The sequence below is a fragment of the Bufo gargarizans genome, chromosome 7, assembly GCF_014858855.1.
Source record: "Bufo gargarizans isolate SCDJY-AF-19 chromosome 7, ASM1485885v1, whole genome shotgun sequence".
NCBI lineage: Eukaryota > Metazoa > Chordata > Amphibia > Anura > Bufonidae > Bufo > Bufo gargarizans.
The window spans coordinates 99,492,643-99,518,703 of NC_058086.1; the positions used below are offsets into that span (position 1 = coordinate 99,492,643).

At 41.4% G+C, this 26,061-nt stretch overlaps 1 protein-coding gene across 1 annotated transcript in view; it reads left to right on the forward strand.

The window, feature by feature from the left end:
* The window catches only part of SEC22B (SEC22 homolog B, vesicle trafficking protein), a 106,851-nt gene that overhangs the window by 22,442 nt on the left and 58,348 nt on the right, over window positions 1–26,061 (forward strand). The window contains exons 3-4 of the mRNA XM_044301471.1: window positions 2,547–2,707; window positions 13,713–13,859. Of these exons, the coding sequence (XP_044157406.1) occupies window positions 2,547–2,707; window positions 13,713–13,859 (308 nt within the window). The remainder of the gene's footprint in view (window positions 1–2,546; window positions 2,708–13,712; window positions 13,860–26,061) is intronic.

Here is a 26,061-nt window from a genome sequence, read left to right on the forward strand (position 1 = left end):
GTATTTTTTGCAGACTGCAAAATACATACGGTGTGTGCGTGAGCCCTTAACTGGTGTTCTAGACCTACTTATCAACATTGTAATTTGTCAATTTGGGGCATGTAAGCCCCTGACCACCCACTTATGGATAGTTCTTGTATTTGGCCTAGGCCCTAGCACATCCAAATTTTGCCAAGACTGTCTTTGAAAATTAGGTACAGTCCCTGCAAATTTAGGACTGCAAACTATGACTAGAATTCTGCTTTATGTTATACTAGTAGAAAGACCCGGCTTCGCACGGCTATATTTCATTTAATGTTTTTGCGTGTGTTAAAATATATCGACAGTATCCACTATAACGGTGACATCTACAGTAAGCTGACCCTTTAACAGTGACCTCCACAGCGACCTGCCCCCATAACGGTAACATCCACAGCGCCCTCCCCTTAGCAGTGACCTCCACAGCGGCTGCCCCTATATTAGTGACCTCCACATCATCTATTCGGCCGACGATATAGATTTTAGTTATATCGCCATATCGCGATAGATTACCACGAAGTGGTAGTGAATTGAAGGAGCTTCTCGCTCACCATTCCGCTGCCTCCCGACTCTGCACTACGCTGCAGGGTTTTGCGTTCACACATTGTCCGCGCGCTGGCTGGTGCTGTGTGTGACGTCAGGTCCCTCCCAGTGCATGCTGGGAATAAAACGCGGCCCATCTCCTGTGGACTCCATCAGCCAGCCATGCAGGAAAGGTAAGTAGCAGGGACCCAAATCTACCGTTGTGGCGGCTATGGCATGGGGCTGATGGCGCAGGCTGGGGGACATGATGATGGTGGCAATGGCACATGGTGCTGATTGCACTGGCTGGGGCACATGATGATGGTGGCAATGGCATGGGGCTGATGGCGTTTTGTAATTTGTATACATACATTGTATACATATATCGTTATATTGCACATGCTTCAAATTATATTGTGATATAGATTTTAGACCATATCGCCCAGCCCTACTCCACAGTACCCAGTCTCATTAACAGTGATTTCCACAATAATCCGGCCCCTTAACTGTGACCTCCACCGCAGCCTGCCCCCTAGGGTGGCCAGAGGTCCGGTTTTAGGCAGGACAGTTGGGCTTTCAGACTCCCTGTCCGGAACAGGGATGTCTTATTGAACAGCTTACTCTCAGACAGAAGGACTGTGCTGCCTGAGCGTGAGCTGCAGGAAGAAAGTCGCGCTCCCTCCCACCCCAGTAGCTGACAGAAGTTGATTTTACCATTTTTTCAATCCCCGTCGGCTGCAGAGTGGGAGGGGGCATGGCTTAGCGGAACCTGGGGGGAGGGGGTGAGGTTTAAGTCAGTCTTTTGTGTGTGGCCTGAATGGCCACCCTACCTGATCCCTTAAGTGTGACCTCTACAGCACTCTGCTCCCTTAACAGTGTCATTCACAGCACACTGCCCCTTTAAAGCTGACCTACAGCAGCAAAGAAAAATAGCTGGGTTGTTATCGAAACCTGGTGTAAAACTGTGTGTATGTGGAGACTAAGGGCCTGCGAGCTTCTATTGGCTGATGGCTTATGCATTTTTGGAGAATATCTCAGGAACGGTACATGCTAGAGAGCTGATACCCGGTCTAAAACTTTCCCGGACACCTGATGTACCTGTGTGCCAAATTTTGTGATTGTAAATATGACTGTGCGGATTCCTTTAGTGGACAAACATACTCAGCTTTATATTAGATACTGAAAGTATGTAATATGCTTTATGGATCTTGGAATATTACTAGGGATGAGCAAATCGACTTAGACTACCACTTGGTACCGAACCCGAGTTCGGGAAAAAAATTTTACAGTACAAATTAATTTATGAAGTTATTACGCGAAGTCTCGCAACGTAATAACTTTGGCTTATCGGAGCCAATACATTCTAAGGGTACTTTCACACTAGCGTTTTTCTTTTACGGCATAGGGGCTCAATACCGGAAAAGAACTGATCAATTTTATCCCCATGCATTCTGAATGGAGAGAAATCTGTTCAAGATGCATCAGGATGTCTTCAGTTCAGTCACTGAATAGCGTTTTGGACGGAGGAAATTATTGCCGTCCAAAATTCCGGATCAGTTCCCAGAATTCCGGATCCAGCATTATTTTACATTAATATATAGTGCCTGATCCGGCATTAAAAGTACTGTAATGCCGGATCCGCCCGAAAAAGATATATAACTGATCCGATTCTCCAGATGACATCTGGAGAGACGATCAGTTCTTGCAATGCATTTGTAAGATTATCCACCTACGAATGCTGTCCATGCAGATTGGCGGATCCTGCAAGCAGTTCAGGAAAGCAGTTCCATCGCCGGATCACTCTGCCGCAAGTGTGAAAGTAGCCTAATACTGTATGGAGCTCCTGCTCCTTACAGTATTGGACCAAAGTTTTATGCAAATCAATTAATGTTTGGACCGATGTTAATGTCTCGCAAAGTAGCCAATCAGAAACACTAATATATATCTCATAAGTCAGTCAAAGAAGAATAAAGCTTATTCTAATTCATTTTTGTTTTTTGCCACAGCTACTTAATAGAAAAGGGCGTTTGCTACCTGGTGCTGTGTGAAATGTCATTTCCTAAGAAATTAGCATTTGCTTATCTTGAAGATCTGTACAATGAATTTGATGAGCAGCACGGAAAGAAAGTCCCCACAGTATCAAGACCTTACTCCTTTATAGAGTTTGGTAAGTTCTCATTCTTGGTTATTCCAAATTTAAAGGTTATGGACACCTTTGTGCTTGAAAATTCATTAAACACATATGTTACTAAACTACTGTGGAGAAAATATATCTATACACTGTTGTTTGCATTGAGCTCCCCTCCCTAAGCACGCAGCAACCCTTTTACCTGGTTTTCAACCACTTCTGGCTATGTGGGAGTTCCCTTCAGCTCTTCTCTTGCCTCCTCCTGCAGTCTCTGGATTTGCATAACCCAGCCGACTCTCTACTGTTAGACAGCCCTGGTCCCTACAGGTTTATGTCGAACCCACTCTACTGGAGACTACATAGACCTCTATGGGACCAGGCAAGTAAGCTTTGATAAATCTCCCCATTAATAGCTCAGATTTCACAAGTGTGGTTTGTCTTTATTATTTAGTAACCTATTAGTTGCAGTAAGAACATCACTTACTTACCAGCATCCTAGGCCAGGCTTCTGCTCCATACCTCTGGACTTTGCTGCTCACATGAAACACACATCCTTTGGGTCTCCACCCCTTCACCAGGACTTATCTGCACTCCTGACCTGTCCACACATGCTTTTCTCTTCCTCCACATCAGCTTACAGAGGCACATACCTTCCTCCCTGCACTTGCCGTATTACACTACCATCGAGCTCTGCTGTATTGCGAGAAAGTAAAATGGTGGACTTTGGCAGAGCAGTCAGTAAGAGCTGCTTTACAAAGACTCCTATACTGTATGAGCAGAGGGAAGATCTCCTGTCTGCCAATGCCAGTATAATTATATACCAGTGTGCAGCTGGGAAGGTATGTGCCTACACATTGTAGGGGAAGAGAGCTAGGCCCGTGCATAAGCACTGGTTCCTGGCACATGGGCAGTATGCAGACATTAAAGGTACACCCTCTAGAGCAATGATGGCTAACCTTGGCACTCCAGCTGTGGTAAAACTACAACTCTCAAGATGCCCCCTTGCTTGGCTGCTCTCAGAACTCTGTAGAAATAAATGGAGCGTGCTGGAAGTCGTAGTTTCACCACAGCTGGAGTGCCAAGGTTAGCCATCACTGCTCTAGAGCAAATGGGAGGACCTGCAGGCTCCACGTCAGACATCCAGCCTGACGGTATTCTACAAAAGTGAACAGAGCAGCTTTCTGTGCATTGGAAGCACATGCTAGCTGCAGAGCCCAAACTGTACAATTGGAGAAATCTTTCTCCACATTATAAATGTAATGACAAGGCAAAAAGTTGGCAAAGGTGTCCATAGCGTTTAAAAAAAAGAAATGTTTCCATGAAGTGGCATTCTTTCATGTTATAATTGTTTCCTCTCAGTTACGACATGTTGAAAAATTGACCTTTAATTACCCCATTAATTCCAAAAAGGAAGGAATGAAAAAAGAAAGGGGGAGGGAAGCGTTATTTCTTTAGTGCAGTGCTGACAGGTCGTTCCTTGTGGGGTGTAGGATTTTTAAGAGGCTGCAGCTTCCCCCCCAGGTCCTTCTAAAAAAATTAGCATATTGTGATAAAGTTCATTATTTTCTGTAATGTACTGATAAACATTAGACTTTCATATATTTTAGATTCATTACACACAACTGAAGTAGTTCAAGCCTTTTATTGTTTTAATATTGATGATTTTGGCATACAGCTCATAAAAACCCAAAATTCCTATCTAAAAAAAATTTGCATTCCAAAAAGAACTTTGAATCGTGACTCGTCTGACCACAGAACAGTCTTCCATTTTGCCACACTCCATTTTAAATGATCCCTGGCCCAGTGAAAACGCCTGACAATGGTTTCTGGAAGTATTCCTGAGCCCATTCTGTGATTTCCTTTACAGTAGCATTCCTGTTTGTGGCGCAGTGTCGTTTAAGGGCCCGGAGATCACGGGCATCCAGTATGGTTTTACGGCCTTGACCCTTACGCACAGAGATTGTTCCAGCTAAAAGTCCTGCGCACCACCGCCACCCAGCGCTTCCGCTTCCGGGCCGCCGTGAGCCCGCCAGATAGGAAGGACACTTCCACTATGTTTTGGCGGTCTTTTGTTAATTACCCTCGGGTATATATATCCCATGTATGCACACTGTTTGTAAGATGCTCCTGATGAAGGGACTTGTCCCGTAACACGTAGAGCCGGATTTGACTATAATAAAGAAAGTTGAACAGAAGCCCTGAGTGATTGGCTGCCTTCATCCTTAAACATCCTAGAGGCGGTCCAGGCAGGGGGGGTATTGGGTTTACTAGTGGTTTTATGCTTATCCAGATAGACCACCGCAATGCTACGGAGGCTTGTCTCGTAGCTGACTATTGGCTGACCCCCCCCCCCCCCCATCTCCGGATGTTTTCATCCGCGCGACAGGGAGATGCAGCGGCCATGACTGCGTCAGAAGAGACTTCGGTGTCAGGGAGCGAGGTAAGTACAATCTGTGTGAGGGGCCCGAGCATATGGTGGGGCATTATACGCCTTGGATAACCCCATTAAAGCGTTTCTTGTATTGCATCAACATCCTTTAAAAATAATAATTTATGAAGGTAGCTGTGATTTTATAGTTTTTCTTTTATGTAATAATCCTGGGAAACCCCTTTAATGTAGTCAAATCAGTGACAGAACTTTTAAATCAATGGGTCTGTCACTACACTGTATTGCTCTCAGTAAGTGCAACATAAGAGAGCTCACAGTTTCTCTTTAACGGAAAACTAAATCTAAAAAAGAGTGATAATAAGTAGAAGATAATCCTCAGGGTTTCAGAAATCCTGCAAAGAACATGGGTGTTTAATTTACTTCTGATTAGGGGTGCACCGAAATTCCGGCGGCCGAATGGGCCTAATCCATTTCGGCCGATATTGGTACATATCGGCAGAAAATATGGTTGGCTATATACGTTCGGGCGGCCGGCCGGCGGCGCCCCTGATGCTGTGCCTCCTAAACGCTTGCCGCTCTAAAGAATCTCCGGCTCAGTGCTGCGCAGCCTGCTGTGTCTGCTCTGTGCTACTGCTGCTGTTAGTGTAGCGTGGCCGAGCTCTGTTCGTTCCGCGGTACAGGAGCTTTTGTTTCCTGTACCCGGCCGGACTGACAGGAAGTGCTCACTTAGTGTGCACTTCCTTTCAGTCCGGCCGGGTACAAGAAACAAATGCTCCTGTACCGCGGACCGAACAGAGCTCGGCCATGCTACACAGGCTACACTAGAGGTGACAAGGGAGGGGTGTAAAATGAGAGTGACAAGGGAGGGGGGGTAGAATGAGAGTGACAAGGGAGGGGGGGTAGAATGAGAGTGACAAGGGAGGGGGGGTAGAATGAGAGTGACAAGGGAGGGGGGGTAGAATGAGAGTGACAAGGGAGGGGGGGCAGAATGAGAGTGACAAGGGAGGGGGGGGAGTAGAATGAGAGTGACAAGGGAGGGGGGGTAGAATAAGAGTGACAAGGGAGGGGGGGAAATGAGAGGGACGAGGGAGGGGGGGGGAGAGAGTGACAAGGGAGGGAGGGGGGGGAGAGTGACATTTTTTTTTTAAATAACCACTTTGGGTGGCATTGTGTGTATAATATCTATGTATCTGTTTAACTTTATATTTTAATTCACTTTCCTTTTTTTTTACTTAAAAAAAGTATTTTAAAAGTATTTGGGCAAAAAGGCAGTTTCGGTTTTCGGTCAAGGGCATCCTGAATTTTCGGTTTTGGACCAGAATTTTCATTTCGGTGCACCCCTAATTCTGATGTCTTACATTTTCAGATAATAAACGGCTAAGAAGTGAGGCTTAGTCAGGGGGCAGGCTTAAAGGGGTTGTACAGGCTGTATAAATTGATGACTTTTTCCGAGGAAAGATCGTCACTATATGATTGGTGGGGCAGGAGTGGACTGGCCATAGACCCTATTAGGGATCAACCTATTTTTTTTTTTTTTTTTTTTTTTTTTTTTTTTTGGAGCCGATAATCTGTGAACTTTCAGGCTGACAGCCGATCTTATAATATATATTATATTAGTTGGTAGTCACTGAGGTGATGGAATTTAGCATTTGGCACTAGTATATTGTAAATGAAAATTATAAATTAATAAAGCCCTTTGTTGGTAGTCAATTTATCATTTACATTTATAATATGCAGGGCTCCAGATTGCCACCAAAATGGTCGCCAATGCGACTTAGAATTTACAAATGGCGACAAGACTTTGCAGTTGAATACAGCGGCGGGGCACAGGAGATGATAGTTCTCTTCCCCGTCGCCGATGTTCTTCTCAGCAGCGCAGTAAAGGAGTCTCTCCCTCCCCCCTGTTCTGCCGCCGACGCCAATAAGAAGAGAGACAGGAGAAGGAGGGGCTGTGGCCACTGCGCCACCAATGAAAATTACTGACCTGTTAATACAAATACAGGAGGCGGATGCCAGAATCAAATAGCCAGCACCCGACCTCTATGACAGGGAGCTGCGATCAGCGGCAGTTAACCCTTCAGGTGTGTTACCTGAGGGGTTAACTGCAGCGGATCTGTAATGCAGCCAAGAGTTTTATTCATAAATTTGTATATAACAGCAATCGATAAGAACAGTTAAAAAATGATTAAAATGTAATGCAAAAATACAAATATAAAATAAAAAAATATAAAAAAAATTAAGATGAATAAGTTCGTGCTCCATATACTCAATGCAAAAAACAATCTAATATGAAGGTATTTGAATCCATTATTGCACTTTAATCCACTAACTAATCGATGGGATAAATCGAGGCAAACAGTTCATATGGTACTTTGATCCACTAGATGATTGATAAATCGAGATCAACAATTCATATAAATAGTTCTCCTTAATTGTGTTGTTTAGATCAATAGAACACAGATTTTTCTCTCTCGAATTTATTTAATTTTTAACTCGATTTTTTTTTTCTTTTTATCTTACGAACTTTGAACAGTCGAGTCAATCAAGCAATGTGCGTATGTTTGATATGCGTATGCTCGATATCACCCGATTTTTATTTTTTTTCAGAGGTAATCTGAAGAAATGATACAGAAAGAACATATAATCAAGCTGATTTAATAGACAGAATCATTAACCTACAATTTGAAATCCCCGCTTAGCCGGCAAGCAGGGAAAAAGGTACTCTTTTGGTCGATTTTCATCATGTGATCAACTGGAGGGAGGAGTCGACAACATGAGGGACGCCGAACTGTCTTTGGAAAAATCGTTCACACTGAAATAAGAGGTGATACTCAACGAAAAAGGTTGGAAGCAGGGGTAAGCGAAAAAGATCCACATAAGTGTGGCAACCATATACACCTACATCGCAGATACCAACTAAATAGCGAGTACCTCTGAAAAAAATTGTGTGATATCGAACATGCGTAATATCAAATATATGCACATTGCTTGATTGACTCGACTGTTCAAAGTTCGTATGATAAAAATTCGAGAGAGAAAATCAGTGTTCTATTGATCTAAACACAATTAAGGAGAACTATTTATATGAACTGTTTGCCTCGATTTATCCCATCAATTACTTAGTGGATTAAAGTGCAATAATGGATTCAAAAACCTCCATATTAGATTGTTTGCTGCATTGAGTATATAGACTATCTGCACAAACACATCCATCTTAATAATTTTTTAATATGTATTTTTTATTTTTATTTCATATTTGTATTTTTGCATTACATTTTAATCATTCTTTTAATTGTTCTTATTGATTGCTGTTATATACAATTTTGTGAATAAAACTCTATTGGCTGCATTACTCTAAATGTCCGAGTGCCTATCCAATTAAGTATCTCAGCTTTTACAATTGAAACAATACTGGTATTCTAGGAGGCATTGGGGGTGGGAACATAATGTGTGGCAAGTTACAACTGAAACTTTGTTAAACAATACTGGTATCTGGTATAAACAATACATGAAAGGGTTATTTTACATGATGACCAGGTTTAGGCTACTTTCACACTAGAGTTTGTCCGCTCGTGAGCTCCGTTTTTAAGGGGCTCACGAGCGGACCCGAACGCCTCCGTCCAGCCCTGATGCAGTCTGAATGGATGCGGATTCCGCTCAGACTGCATCAGTCTGGCGGCGTTCAGCCTCCGCTCCGCTTGCCTCCGCACGGACAGGCGGACAGCTGAACGCTGCTTGCAGCGTTCGGGTGTCCGCCTGGCCGTGCGGAGGCGTGCGGATCCGTCCAGACTTACAATGTAAGTCAATGGGGACGGATCCGTTTGAAGATGCCACAATATGGCTCAATCTTCAAGCGGATCCGTCCCCCATTGACTTTACATTGAAAGTCTGGACGGATCCGTCCGAGGCTATTTTCACACTTGGCTTTTATATGCCAATATAATGCAGACGGATCCGTTCTGAACGGAGCCTCCGTCTGCATTATTATGATCGGATCCGTTCAGAACGGATCCGATCGAACGCTAGTGTGAAAGTAGCCTTACTCTAAATGCTAATAAGTTGAATGCTGTCATTTGTATGTGAGGTGTGATTTTAAATAGCCTTTTGTTAAGGGAGGAAGGTGCTATTGTGTTCAGCAACTGGCAAGGTGTGATTTGTGCTAATTTGGGGTACTGCATTCCACAACAGATTAGGCCTTGTATATCTTGTATAATCTGTGATGTATCTATAGTAAAATTATGAAAAATTCCTTTCAAGACTTCAGATAAATAAAATAAAAAAACTCCTCACCTCTTCTGCGCCACTGCTGCTCTTCATCTCCGGGTCCGGCGTCTTGCTCCCCTGTCTTCCCCGGCCCGTGCTGCACTGTCACCTGACAGTGTGCAGCGTAAGGTCATAGTGCGCGCACTACATCCTGAAGCTGTACGGGGTCAGGAAAGTGCAGCGCGGGTCTCATCAAAGAAGACCAGGGAGGGCGAGTATCGGAAGCGCTTGCTGCGCTTCTTCCCTGCTCCCGGCAGCCGATGCATACTAGTGCACGCTTCCATAATGGAAGCGCTCACTAGTATTCGCTTTATATGCATTAACGGTATATCGGCAAGGTTAGATGCCGATACCAATAATGTATAAATCTTGAATATCTGCCGATTTAATATCAGTACTTCGATAATCGGCCGATCCCTACACCCTATAGGGAAATTTCCTGGTGGGCCTAAGCCCAGGGGATGACCAAGCCCTCCTCATGGCCACCAGCTAGGTACATAAATATCTGATGCTCTGAGCGTTAATTAATGTAGGAGCATCAGGCACTTATGCATCTGGCCAGCAACTGCAGGTACCTATTGAATTCAACTGTGTTGCTATCCTTAGGATGATGATAAAGTTTCATACTGTGGTATGTGTGTGTGGCAGTATTTTGTTCTGCACTACGGTATTTCTGCCCAATATGATTTTTGGGCAGAAATACCGTAGTGCAGAACAAAATACTGCACTACGGTATTTCATTACAGTAAAAAGGTTTGATTTTTATTTTTTTTGGACGGTGTTCACCTGAGGGGTTAGATCATGTGATATTTTTATAGATAGAGTCAGTCGATACGCACATGGCGATACCCAATATGTCAACTTTATTTATTTATTTTTTTCATATTTTTAAATATATTATTTTTTTACTTTATTTTGGCAAAAGGCCTTTTTTTTTTTCTTGAAACTTTAAGTTTTTAGAGGGGGAAATTGAATTTTTTTTAAACTCCCGCCCCCCCCCCCCCACAACTTCTGGGTGTCTGATCCCCTTTACAATGCATTACAATACTTCTGTATTGTAATGCATTGGCTGTAAGTGTATTACACACTGTAATACACTTCAGCCACCTTGCCTGTGCGATCCAGGGTGATTGATCTTACAGGCTGTCGCGGAAGGAAGCCATCGGGTCCCTGCCTTCCCTGCCATCGGGTCCCTGTCACAGCAGCGCGGGGACCTGATGGACACCCCGGACACGTCTGAAGCCCGTACGTGCTGTGATCAGCGCTGACCGCGGCAGTACAAGGGTTAACGCGCTGACATCTGTTATTTCACCGATGCCGCCTCTTACAGCAGGGGTCCGGCTATCAGTGACTGCCTGCCGCGGATCCTGCACACTCCCGATCAGTGCGCCGTACATGTACGGCTCTAGGTGTTAAGTCAGACATCTGCGCCGTACATGTTAAAGAATCACTTCAGCTATATTATATTTATCTAATATATAAAGCTGAGTGTATGTGTGTGTCCGCTAACGGAATCCGCACTGTCGCATTTACATTCAGGTGTGTGTGAATGTTTTAGACCGGGTCTCAGCTCTCATGCCGTTCCTGAGAGATTCCCAAAAAATACATTAGCCAATAGAAGCTTGGTCACATGACCCTTATCAGCCAATAGAAGCTCGCAGGTCCTCCAGCCTCCACATACACAGTTTTACTCCAGGTTCCCATAACAACCCATTCATTTATCTTCATTGCTGTAGGAGAGCTTTAAAAGAAATCTGTCACCAGGATAATTGCTATTGAAGTAAAGCCATGGCCTAATAGCACTTAGTACCTTATTTCTAGATGTGCCTTTGTTCCAGCAATAGATGTTTTTATCCTCTGAGAATCCAGTTTATTTGCCCCCTCCCACTCCTGAGCCGACGAGGACTGAAAAAATGAAGGTAAAAATCTACTTCTGTCAGCTGCAGAGGTGGGAAGAAGGGTGACTTTCTCCCTGCAGCTCACATTCAGACAGCACAGTGCTGCTGTCTTAGAGTGAGCTGTTCAAAAAGATACGCCCGATCCAATAAAGGCCACTTTTAAGGGGGTGTACCCCTGTGGAGGTCACTGTCAAGGGGGAGGTATGCTGTGAAAGTCACTATTAAAGGGGAAGGCTGCTGTAAAGGTCAAAGTTAAGGGGGTGGGCTGCTGTAGAGGTCCAATTTTAAGATACGCCGCACTGTGGGGGGGGTCAGTGTTAAGGGGTGGGGGCTGTGGAGGTCACTGTTTTGGGGGCTGGGTGCTGTAGATGTCACTACTATAGTGGATAGTGTTATATTTTAACGACACACAAAAACATTAAATGAAATAGATTAAATATAAACTGAGCGAAGCTGAGTCCTTCTGCTAGTTAACTATTAAAAGGCATCTGTCAGCAGATTTGTACCTATGAAACTGGCTGACCTGGTACATAATACATATGAGCATGGCAGCTGAAGTCATCTACTATATTGGTCCCATGTTCATATGTGCTCGCATTGCAGAGAAAAATGAAGTTTTAATATATGCACATGAGCCTCTAGGAGCAATGAGGGCGTTGCTGTTACACCTAGATGCTCGACTCTCTGCAACTTCTGCACCCTCTCCACTTTGACAGTCCCAGGCAGAGGGCATGGTGTGCAGAGGGCATGGCGGAGGCAGAGAGAGCTGAGCCTCTAGATATAATGTTAATGTCCTAGAGCAGTGATGGGTAACCTTGGCAGTACAGCTGTGGCAATACTACGACTCCCAGCATGCTCCATTTATCTCTATAGAGTTCTGAGAGCAACCAAGCAAGGGGGTCATCTTGGGAGGTTGAGTTTACCACAGCTGGAGTGCCAAGGTTAGCCATCACTGCCCTAGAGGCTCATTGATACAAATCTGCTGACAGATGCCCTTTAAATATATAATTTATATATTGCCCATCTAGCGCCGCATAGTCTGCTATTAAAAAAATAATGTTCTAGGGTATTGCGTATGCCTTGTGTGAAGATATTTTATTTGGTATGCCATTTATTTCTACCATCTTGATTCCTTCTTTACTTTCTCATTATTGCAGGGGAGGTGGAGTAGGATCACACTGCATTTGCTCTGCTCTCAGTCCTATGTAAGGGCAGCAAATGATGGATCAATGACAACAGAATTTCTGTCCTTTCAATCACACTGCAAATCCTTGATCTATTTCTGTCTTATGCAGCTTCAGTCGGACTCCCCTGCCTCCTGTATATGATCTTTATGTGATCTCTTACAGATAAGAGGCAGATAAGACCGGCTGAAGCTGTGTCTCGTAGAAATACACTGGACTCTGAACAAATAGCATGGACTGACAATGGCACTAAATGGCAGGTTTTCATTGTAGGATCTCAACTCAACAATCATATTACTGCACTAATGGTCCCATAGGTAAGGTAAAATGATATCTTCAAAAGCACTGCGTTGTGGGTAGGGGGTCTTAATGCTGCAAGGAGGAATTTGATAGGTGATGGATAGAATCCTGTAGTTCTTAGGGAGTCAGCCACGCAAGAAACTGACACCCTGTGTACATTTCAGAACAACTTCTGGACTAGTGGTCATAGTGGAGATCACACGATACAGCTGCACTTGAATGTATGGATATAACTTGAGGGGTGAAAGAAATGCTTTTAAAATATTGCTTTCGCGTTAAAGGGATTATTTCACTTCAGGAAATAGCATTTATTATTTAGAGACAGTTTAATACAAGGCACTTACTAATGTATTAATATCCATATTGCTTATTTTGCTGGCTGGATTCATTTTTTTAATCACATTATACACTGCTCGTTTCCATGGTTATGACCACCCTGCAATCAATCAGGGGTGGTCCTGCTTGCACACTGGTGGCCGGGACAATGGGAGCACGCATAGGCTATTGCTTTTTCCTACAGAGAGGCCAACGCTTTTTCCTATAGTGTGCAAGCACGGCCACCACTGCTGGATTGCAGGATAGTTGTAATCATAGAAACGAGCAGTGTATTATGTGGTGGAAAAATAACTGAAGCCTGCAGAGGAGGCATTATGGACAATCGCAATACAATAGTAAGTGCCTTTCATTAACTTTCTCTAAATGATAAATGCCACTTGCTTGAGACAACCCTTGAACAAACCCTTTTAAGCGTCATATTTAATGAGTCTCCCAAACTCATGTCCATATAATCCATGAAAAGTGAAACGGGACACTTCCAAATATTGATCACTCCTTACTATTAAATCCTGCTTTAAATTTTCTAAGTAACAAATGCATAAAATCTGCGCAGAAAAAAATTCCACATGTAAATGAAGTCCATAGGTGCAAGATAAATCCAGATTTTCAAACGGGTAAATCCACAGAAATATAAACTTATTTCGCTACTGTAATTGTTTTCTCTGAATTTGTAGACAATTATATTCAGAAGACAAAGAAGACTTACATTGACAGTAGAGCTAGAAGAAACTTGGGCACCATCAACACAGAGTTACAAGATGTTCAGAGGATCATGGTGGCAAATATTGAAGAAGTACTGCTTCGTGGTGAAGCTTTATCTGGTAGGTTCTTTTTATAAAAGCATATATATGCCACAGTGGCATGCAAAAGTTTGGGCACACCTAGTCAAAATTACTCTGTGAGCAGTTAAAGAAGACCTGTCATCTCAACTACTTGCATTCCTCGTATAATAACAATTCTGGAGCATATATTATGGCTCTGTTGTGTCATTCCTCTGATATTTTTACTAGATGTTATAAAAGAGTTGTCAGCAGCTTGCAGTAAAGGTACAGAAGGGTGTTACCAGTTAAGGGTATGTCGCTGCACAGTTGGACACCAGCAGGACTGATTGCAAAGAGTTAGACACACTTGCTATTGGTAACACCAACACCCAGCAGTACCTTTATTGCAGACTGCTGGCAATTTATTTGTAAACTTCCAACAGGAATAATAATAGAATGGCACAACATAGAATCATAAGAATAGATGCTCTAACATTATTACATGGGGAGTGAATGTAGTCACTTAAACAAACATTCAGGAGACGTGACAGATTTTCTATAACAAAGTTGACGATGCAATGATCTCCAAAAAAGTTAGAAAATTTAAAGGGGACACATTCCCTTTGTATTTTAAGCAAAAACTATTTTTTATTTTCCTCTTTAACATTTTTAAAATAACAAACACCCTGTATGGTTAGTACCTCCTTTCTCAAGTATCACAACTTTTTGTAGCTAGCCAACAGTCTTTTAATTCTTGTTTGAGGGAATTTCATCAATTCTTCCTTGCAAAAGTCTTTCAGTTCTGTGAAATACCTGAGACGTCCAGCATGCGCTGCTCTTTTGAGGTCTATCCACAGATTTGCAATGATGTTCACATCAGGGGACTGTGAGGGCCATGGTAAAACCTTCAGATTGCGCCTTTTGAAGGAGTCTATTGTGGATGTTGAGGTGTGTTTAGGATCATTATCCAATTGTGGAAACCATCATCTTTTCAACTTAAAAGCCTATGTACCCCTTTTGGTGGCAGAATGTTTTTTATTATTGCATTATACCCATTTTGAGCCCCAAAAAAATCTCAGTTGGTCTTTATTAAAAATATGGAGCCATTTTTCTGTACATTGCTGAGATGCTCAAGCAGTTTTGGAGCTGATAGGCCCTTTAACTCTGCTCTCTGACCTTTTAAACACTCATTATAGCTCATTTCTTATCTTAGGCATACAAATGTGTCTTAAAGAAGTGTTTGTGACCATAGTAGTTTAGAGATAAATTTTATTAGCTGACCAGCGCAAAGTGAAATTCCGAGTACTGTTCACACAGTTAAAGGGGTTATCCAAGTTCTCAAACAGCCCCCCCCCCCCCCCCCCCCCATGTGCCCGGCCCCTCACAGGTAATATACCGTCCCCGCACCACCACCATTGCTGCTGCTTCTCCCTTTACACAGATGAAAACATCCGGTGTTGGTGGGGGAAGAATCCAATGGCAGACGGGGACCAGCCTCCCTAATATTGCGGGTGATGCCTGGCATTGGCTGCTCCCCCCGACACAGGATGTTTTCATCCGTTTACAGGGAGAAGCAGTGGCGGTGTGGGGATGCGGAGCGGGGTAAGTATATTACCTGTGAGGGGAGGCTGTTTGAGGACTTGGATAACCCCTTTGTGACAGAACGGCTCAATATTTTTAATAAAGGCCAATTGAAAATAAAATGCAATCATAAACAAAAATTACCTCAAAAGTGTGCATAGCCTTTAACTCTTTGGATACCAGAGGTTTTTTTCATTTTTGCGGTTTCATTTTTCTTCTCTTTCTGGAGCCGTAACTTTTTTTATTTTTCTGTTCATATATCCATGTAAGGGCTTGTTTTTTGCGGGACACGTACTTTCTAATGCCACCATTTAATATGGCATGCAATGTAGTGGGAAGCGGGAAACAAATTCCAAATGGGGTGCAATTGGAAAATGATACCACATATGTATATTTTTTTTTTTTATGTCTTAATACGGTAAAAATAAATAAAATTTTTTATTTTTTTTATTTTACATCACCATATTCTGACCCCCATAACTTTTTTTATAGTTATGTCTACTGAGCTGTGTGGGGGCTCCTTTTTTGTGGGACGATCTGTATTTTTTATTTTTACTGTAGTGTGTTTGACTTTTTTTGATTGACATTTTATAAAAAAAAAAAAAAATTGACTAAGAGAAGCTTTGGAAAATAAAATGGCTAATTGGCCATTTTGACCCTTTTTTCCTTACGTCACTCGCAATATTGGAAAAATATCTTTATATTTGGCTAGTATTGGCGTTTTCGGATGCGATAATGCTCATGATGTATATATTTTTATTATTTATATATTTATTTTCTATTCTACAGAAAGGGGGGGTGATTTAAATTTTAATATTTTTTAAATTTGTAATTATAGTGAATTGCCAGCATCACTATTTGCAGCACAGGGATGCTTAACCCAGAAGGGCACGGTTCCGGGTTTTCCCCTCTCTTTAGATGCCGTGATCAAGGCATCTAAAGAATGTAATTACCATGATCAGCATTATTGCTGGTCACGATCATTAACTGCGGACCTCTGTTGTTTGAAACCTGAAATTGGCTGCAACACAACCCTGAAGCATGATTGATCCACCCCCATGCTTAATGGTTGGAGAGGTGAAATTCTGTGGCCCTTTTTTCTCAAGCATACATTTGCTCATTGTGGCCAAAGAGTTCTATTTTACCCTCATCAGTTCATAGGACTTGTTTCCAAAATACATCAGGCTTGTTTAGCTAACTTCATTTGCTGAGAGGTTTTAAGCTGATGTCTCTTCCATGAAGGCCATATTTGTGTAGGTGTCCTATGAACAATGTACCACAACCCCAGAGTCTGCTAAATCTTTATTTATTTTTTTTGGGGGGGGGGGGGGTTAAGAGCAACAATATTGGCCATTTTGACCCTTTTTCCATTAAGCACTGCAGGGAGAATGAGCCTCATTCTCTCTGCAGTGCGGATGCACGCTTATTTCTGATCTGAGGCGTGGACTTTCCGTTGCAATACTCTCTCCTTAACAGCGGCACCAGTTTGCTAAAGGACGAATTAGGTCGAAACGTCACTAATACTAGCCGCAGATTCAATAAAGCAAGCAATATTCATTGAGCAATGACCAATTGTGTGATTTCTGGAATTTCTTTCAATACTGTTTGACGGGGTGGGAACCCGACTCCTAGAAATCTATACAGTATAAACAGTGTGCGACTAAGTATTCCTTCAACAGCAAACAAAATAAGGTGGCACACGGTTATACCTGCAAACAATAGAACTAGGGATTAGATATTATTCTGGATTACCGTACATTGGTACTATACATGACAAATTGAAGCTCTTCACGGACAATTCGATAAAATGTGTCAGGCCCATCTACCATCTGAAAGGAGGCCGCTACCCTTCAAACACACTGCAAGAAAATTTTGCCAAGCGCATCCAAAGTGTGCTGCCATATTTTGTTTGCTGATTGTACGTTAGCTTTATGGATGTGCACCTGTGACTTTGGATTTTCTAGTGCAAATATTTTTGCAGTCCTTCCTTGATTCAGCAGAGCACTTATACAGCGCTTTGCTGGATCAGTGAGAAAGCTAGTTGCATATATCCAATGAAGGCAGACAATGCATCTGCTATGGGGCCAGTTGGGGAGGGGACCCAGCCGTGGCAAGCTAGCTGTGCAGAGGAGAAGATACCAGGTGGAGAAGGACCTGAGTGATGTCATCATCGACCAGCACAGAGAAGTGGTCAAGGACCTGCATGATGTCAAGATGTGAGGGGGTGTGACTCCTGTGCTGTGCTTCCTCTAGAAGTTGTAATTTTCTTTAATAGCCTATAATAACACCCTAGAAATCCTGGGAGTTGCATTTCTCTCCCATTTATTTTCTTCCACATGTACAGATGTAGTAGCGTTAGCACACATGCCTAATGATGTGTTATCTAAACGAATTGTGTAAAGCAAACGCCTTCAATTGCTTTTCAATGGCTTTTGTTTCATGACAACAGGAATGTCCACTGATGCCGTATGATAAGTCTGGACATGCTGGGAGTTATACTTGTCTCCTCATTTACCCACTGCATGTATTGCCCTCTAATTTCCAATAATAACAACCTGGTCATTGAGACTTGTAGTTGTCTTGTTACTGTTATGATGTTTTGCAACATCTGTTAGACTTTGTCCACATATGCGCTAGTGAATTTTACTGTTCTGCTCTGAGCACAAGAATGAAAATCATGGTAATCCTGGTGCTGGATCTGGCACAATCACGCACATTTACATCAGATTGATCCTTTTGATGGAAAAACTATACTATCACTCAGACATACCTGATTAACACAATGATTGCCAGACCGTTGCTATCTTAAATAAAATATTGTATAATTTGAGTATGTTGCAATATCATTTCTCAACAGTCTATTGATAACAATACATGAGTTCCCAACGCATATTGAGGCCCTTCGGAAACTGAGTATCTAATCTAAAGATTGATAAGGCTGATGAGCTGGAAATTGCAACTTTCTTACTCTACATTGTTACAGGACTTTTCCGTTGTACTCACCTGTGTTGAAATTATAATACGGTTGCCGATATACAGGTATACAGGTGTAGCCCCACCCCGTTACCACCCTTTGGTGGCTCATTTATCTTCATCAGACTGCAGATCCAAAGCGGACCGTGTGTTTTCTACCCAAGAACGGCTACATATGCAAATCAAAATGAAAGAGCTGGAAAAACTCCTTACGCAAGAAATTAGACTGTGGTGGGATTTTACCACACTCAATAAATATATGAAGTTCATGATACCAAAGGGACTTTGAATCAAAAAAATTCCCACAACTGTTTTATTGGAATAATTTGTTTCTATCCGAATGTTCACTCCAGCTGATGGTACTCATAATTGAACAGGAGGCGGAGAAACTCGACTCAATACAACGGGGAATTGAAGCTTGCTGTACCTGTCTGAATAAACATGAGGACATGCAGCAATTCCAAGAATTGCAGGATAAGACATCCAATACCTTGAAAAATATGGAGGGCAAACCAAACAAATTCCAAAGGGATCTTTTTGACTATAATAATGATCAGATATATGAGTGGGGTAGGTGTGAGAATTTACCACGCACCCTGAAATCTATATAAAAAAATAAAAAAACTGTCAAACAGGTCCCAGAGAAGGGCTGGGACAGCCTGCAGAGTGAGCTTCAATTCATCAGACCTGGAAGCCACAGAGGGTACAAGTGATTCCCTGGATTCCATTGATGATGCAGATAGAAATAAGGGGGAGCCTATGTCTCTACAGAATAAGCCCTCTTAGTATAAAAAATTCAGAAACAAAGACATGGGGTTATAACTCCAAAAAACGGGCAAGAAGGGCAGGTAGAAAACACACTAAGAAAACCGCATACAATGTCGACCAGACATCGAAAGACATAGGAACCTGGTCACATGATGTCCCCATACATTATGTAATCAACTTATCGCAAAGGGCACTAATGGAGGACCAGCTTGATGTCTTATCCCTTGGCTTGAACTTTGTACCAGGAATGGACTTTGACCTTTTTTCTACAATACTTGATGTTTAATAAATTTGTTCGCAATCTGACTCTGAGGAGACATTTCTCCGATAATTCTACATAGTCATGTGATGACTAGGTTTATAATGAGAAACCCCGGGAGTCAGTTTGCAATGTTTTTACCGGTCTTTCCTTTGCAGAACAATGTTCACTGGTTTGCCTGGAGGGGTTACAAATAGAAAATCAAATGTTTGATGCTGAAGTGGATAGCCAGGAATTTAAAACCAGAAATGCTAGCTTTTATCCCGTGAAGTCACGCGTTCATAGCATGGATACCTTTCAAGAAACATTAGAAAGGGAACTCACTGAGATCCACGCTCTCCAGGTTAATAAAAAATACAGGTATGAGAATCTCACTAGACGGCAGGACGAGGCTTTGAAACAGCTAAAGGAATGTTTAGACCTAGTAATCAAAATGGTGGACAAGGGGTGGTCCGTGGTAATCGTGGACAAGGATGTTTATTTTGGGCAGATGATGGCCATGCTGTCTGATTCTTCCACATACAGAAGATTATAGAGAAACCCTACTTGTACATTTAAGAAGACTTATCTGTCCTTGTTAGACAAGGGCAGAGACAGAGGTTTCATTAACAACAAAGAATATTATTTTCTGTGTGTGGAAAGTCCAGTCATCCCCATCATACATGCCCTTCCTAAGACGCACAAAAAAAAGGTACCCCCCCCTCTCCGCCCCATAGTGTTGGGTATTGGGTCGTTATTTGAAAGATTAGGGGAGTGGCTAGATGCCATTCTCCAACCCTTAGGAGACTACCAGGTTTTGTCATGGACACATCAGATGTTCTGAGGGCTTTCTAGGACAAATCCTGGAGTGAAAAGTATATTTGGCTTACCCTCGATGTGGTCTCCCTTTTATGCCTCGATCCCGCATAACATAGCCCTTTTGGCATTGGACTATCACCTGCACAGATATAGTTGCCACTCAACAGATTTTGTGGACTATATAGTGGAGGTGACTACACTGCTCATGACTTCCAATTACTTCAGTTTTGATAACAAGTTTTATTTTGCTGACAGCCACCACCCAATGCATACCCTTCGGTCTGTGCCGGTGGGTGAGTTTATCAGAGCACATAGGAATTGTATCATGAAGGCTTCTTTCCAACAATAATGTCTGGTAATTCAGGAGAGAATGAAAAGGAAGGGATACCCTAACTAGGTAAGAAGAGGACTAGAACAGATCTTTTTTTCAAACCTTCAGGTAGAGGGTACCAAAATAAAAAGGGAGCAAATTTTTGTGACAAAACTACACTTGTCCTCAACTTTAGTAGCCAATTTACGGTGATCAAACGGGCTGTACAAAGATGTATCCTGATTTAATATGAGGACCAATTCCTGTTTTACTGCGGGGTGGCTGCTGGATTGTTTCAAGACGTCCTGGCAGCCTGGCCAATAAATTGTCTCCCTCCTTACTTGTTTCTTCCACTGTTAAATCTAAACCCACCTGGCTTAGATATCAGGGTTTTACCAAGTGCGGGGGTCACCCCTGCAAGTCCTGCAATTATGTACTGTCGGAATATTTATGCTGTCTCCGATTGACAGTCTATATTATTTATGTGAATAAATTAAAATCTGTAATGAAGGAGATTCTAATTTATTATAATAAATATCAAGCTAAAACAAGCTTGTGATCTGCGTTGAATTGAAGACAAAACCCAGTCATAGACAAAATATATATGTAATATATTATACAATTTTTAGTGCAAAATAATATACAATAAAATTGGTGACAATTGAAATTCAATCAATGATATGCAAAATAGTGAGAGAGTCAAAAATAAATGAGAATATATCTATACACAATTATGACTTATTATAATGATACCCCTCAATTATATTTTAAATCAATTCAATACTTGATTTCTCTCAGCCGACAAATGTCTGATTAAACCCAAATCTGGTTGATCTTTTATCTATGCAGATATATATATATATATATATATATATATATATATATATATCTCTATATAATCGACCGTACCGGTCTAGAACTGAATTTAATTCCTTGGAGATAATACTGTGTTTTCACCAGTATATTTTCAATCTCCCTGTATTGGATTAATTTTCGGGATGATGCTGCACATACACCCCGATCTTATTCCAAAACAGATACTATACACAAGGTATGGTTAATTGAATATATATATAGATATGTATAATATTAATTATCCTATAAAATATAGGTAAGGTTATATTATTCGAAAATGTCAGCTAGCAGAAATCAGTTTCAATGGTTCTAAGATGGCTGCCTCCAATAGAAAAGGTCGTCAGGGCTGGATCTGGTCTTCTCCCTTTTTATATTTTCCTGATGATCGTTCTCTGATGGTCTTTCTGAAGATGGTTTCTTCTCAAGATGATTTTTCTGAAGATGGGTCGAGAGAGAGATCCTTTCTGTCAGCCCATACCATCTTTTTATCCCATCTTAGAAAGGGCTTGGCCAAGTTTTATCATTAACTAGTGACCTCACCTTATAATTAATAGAACCTCCCCTAGGGAAAATACACCCTAAACCTTTGTTACCCTAACACTAGATGGCACTAGTACTCAATACAAAAGTCAAGGCACTTATTTATGTTTTCTATATATTCCCTTATTCATTTACTAGAAATACATTTTAACTAAGGTTTCAGACAAAACCTTGAGGAGATCTTGAATAGACAATGACTTTTGTATTTAGTCAAACACCTCGCATATCCCTTAATCTTTTGACCAGACCTAATTAAATAAACATACACATGACCATACTCAAGTCATTGTTCTGGGGAAAAGACAGGGTTTGTTTATGATCACCTGTGTCCACATTTCTCCATTCAAGAAATCTTCAGGAAAGAAATCATTAATTTGTGCTTTACTCTGGGAGAGATTCTAAAAAATGACATAGGAGTTTGTACCTCAATTCTAACCTTAAAACTATAACCACACTCTTATATATAAAGCACCCATATTTAAATTGATGATATAAAATTCTAAATTCACTCATACGTTGATTAATATAAAAACCCTAAAGAAAAATGTAGTCTTTTCTATTCACTGAAAATCATCAAAACTCAGCACATTTCTAATACATTGTCTTATCTAGGTAAATACTTTTCATTAGGCCTTGGGAAACTTCTTTTTCACAAAAACAGACTTGGGTAAACACCCTGATACATATTGTTAGATAATCTTAAGTTAGTAATTCTAAGTTAAAATCCTGAACTCACCCTGCACTTTTAAAATAAGACAAAAATGGTTGTTCTTTAGGTTCATGTCCATACATCTTATATAGGCCTTATACATATACTCCTCCCCCCCCCCCCCCCCCCTTCTTCCCACGTTAGTCAAGGATCCTCTTAAGACCTAACTGGGAGAAGTTTGGAAGAATTTTCATGTTCATCAATATTTTATCCGAGTCTTTTGGCGCATCATAAAGTCAATCCTGGAAAAGTATATTATCACAGAGATCCTGTGTCCAATGGTTTTAGCATGTAAGAAAATGCAAAACTTGGCACCAATCATGCCATTATTGCTGTGACTTTGTTCCCATGCATAATGTACCAATTTGGTTCCTTTCCCAAGCTAAAATTGTGATATCCGATATCTTCATCCAATGTATGTCCTTGGATCCAATTTTGCAAAGATTCTTGAAGTAAAATCTTCTTTGTCATCATTCACAATCCTGGGACAGCTGAAACATGGCTGTAGATTCGGGTTGATGATTAGTTCCGTCTTCAATTGGACATCTCGGATCAACACCATCCACACGATATCTGTATCTTTGTCGCCAGGAATCACGTCTGGTTCCGCCCGTCCTTTTTCTATAAAAGAAAATGAAAGTATGAATACATATTCTTTAATCTTTTGAGATATATAGTTTCTCTAGCGTTGCTATGTAAAATGTTTTGCAAGGAAACACCAAAATCGGAACATCTGTGAACTGCGAGAAATCAGATTAACGCAATCCTTATTCATTCTCTTATTCAAAATAATCTTCTGTGATTCTTAGTTGTGATCTCGGATAACATACTCGCAATTGATTTACATGGACCCATTTCTCAATGAAACCATCTTTGGTATAAATTTTCACCTTATAAACTACAGGTGATATTTTATAAATTACATCATATGGACCTTTCCATGATGGGAGAAATTTTCTTTCTTTTACCCGATCCCGGGCAAAGTTATAGAGATACACTCTATCTCCTATCTCATATTCCTTTTTGGTATTTTTCAAGTCATAATAAGTTTTGTTACTTACGGCGGCTTTCTCAAGATTCTTCTGCGCGAAAGCAAACGCGTGTTGAAGATACTTACGAAGGTCCTCCACATACTGATGTGTCATGGCCGCATTGATGGTTATGATCTGATGTGCGATACAACAGATGTTGAGGAAGTACCATTCTTCTCCCTGTCAAGCTCAAAAGGTGACATCTGGGTAGCTGTGCTTGGAGTAGCTCTAATGGCCATGAGTACTAATGGTAACCTTATATCCCCAGTCTTTACCCGACTCCTTAACATGTTTCTTAAGGATGTTGACAATAGACTGGTTATAGCGCTCAACGGATCCTCTAGATGCTGGATGATAAGCAGCCTGTAATTTTCTCTTCACACCCAACATCTTCCACATCTTCGCCATTACCTCACTTACAAAGTGTGATCCACGGTCTGAATCAATCCTTAACGGTAACCCAAATGTGGAAAATACATGGTTAATCAACAAAAATGCACAGGTCTCGGCTGTGTTATTGTGGGCCGGTAGACACTCTACCCATTTTGTAAACACACAAGTGACGGTTAACATGTATTTATTCCCTCGGGATGACGGGGTAACAGGACCAATAAAATCGATTTGGATGTCAGACCATGGTAATGAAAAACCTTTCTTCTGAAGTGGAGCACGATGTTTAGGACCTTGAGGTTGAAATTGCGCACATACCAAACAACCTTGACAATAACTGTGGACATCCTTTAACATATGAGGCCAGTAGGCATAATCACGTAGTGACTCGTGTAATCTTTTTTCCACGATGACCAGCTGTAGGTGCATCATGGGCATGTTGATCCATTAAACCTCTAAATGTAGTAGGAACTATCCACTGCTGAATACCATTTTTAGAGGTTCTCATTAATAACCCATCCTGAATACTAAATTGGGAGGTCTTCTTTTTGGGTATAATTATCCTCCGATATGGGATTATTATTAGGATCCTCAATATGTTTATAGAAGATTCCTAATATAAGATCTTCCTTCTGGCTTTTGATCAGATCCTCACTAGAAGATTCTTGGCTCCATTGAACTACACTATTTTCAGTTTGGGCCTTAGCCTGTTGTCTAGTGATAGCGTCAATGGGAATCATCTCTAGTAAATGATCTATATGCACATGATCACCATTTATGGCTCCTTGTTTGGCCAGTTTATCAGCTAGGTCATTACCCTCTTTATCTTTATTTTGGGTTTTGGAATGACCTTTAGTCTTTTTCTAATAAATGGTTAGATCATTATGTCGGACCAGCTCATCTATGGCACAAAACAACTTGGCGTGTTTCATTGGTTTCTTATTGGACCGTAACTTGTGATTCCTCTTCCATGTGGGCATATATTCTACAAAACTGTTCCGCAAATAATTTGAATCGGTAACTATGACAAATTCCTTTTATATTGTGCTCTATAGCAATTTTAATCGTTTGGTAGACAGCTGCTAATTCGGCTACCTGGCTATTCTTGGCACAAATACTGTAACCTATTGAAATACTCGGGCACTCATCTATCCAAGTAATGCCAATACCTGCAACTAGTTTTCTTTCGTCCCCTACAGTGGTGTGGTAAGCACAACCATCTATGTACGCACAGGGGAGTAGAGAGCAATAGTCGTCATCATACACTTTTGTAAGGGGAAGATTTTTGTTCCTCTAGAAAATCATCTACCAGCTCTTCTGTATGAGAATGAGCGGCGCAATCATGCAGTTCAGCAAGTCCTTGGGCTACTAGACACTTTTTATTTTGCTTATACCAAACCTCCAACGGCCATCCTTGTAAAGACAAGGTCCAAGCAGTGATCCTGCTGTTAGACAAGTTACCATCCCTAATTTTGTCACTCTGTAGATATTGTAAGGGTTGATGGGCCGTTTCAACAATGATTGATTGATTTCTCACCGTGTACAAAACCTCTAAAGTTTTGAAGTGCCCAGACTGTGGCTAGTAAAGCTTTTTCACGCTAAACTTTTTTCTACTGGTGACAGGGATTTACTTGCATAAGCTATAACTTTATGCAATTTATCCTGTTTTTGGCATAGGGCAGCACTAATACTAAGATTCGTAAAACCAGTTTCCAGATAAAAGGGTTTACCACCCTCTGGATAAGCTAGACATGGGGATTGGGTAAGTCTCCTTTTAAGATCAGACATAGCTTGTTCCTGATTCCCCCCCCCCATGTCCAGGGTACACCTTTCTTTAACAATGTCAGCAACGGTTTACTAATCTCAACATAGTTATCAATGAATTTACAGAAGTAATTCATCATTCCCAGGAATGATCTTAATTCACTGATGTTGGTAGGCATTTTCATCACAGCCTCCACCTTTTTCTTCTGGGGATTCAGGCCTTCATAGGTAACCTCATGTCCAAGGAAATTTACCTTGGTTCGACACCACTGGGCTTTCTGTAA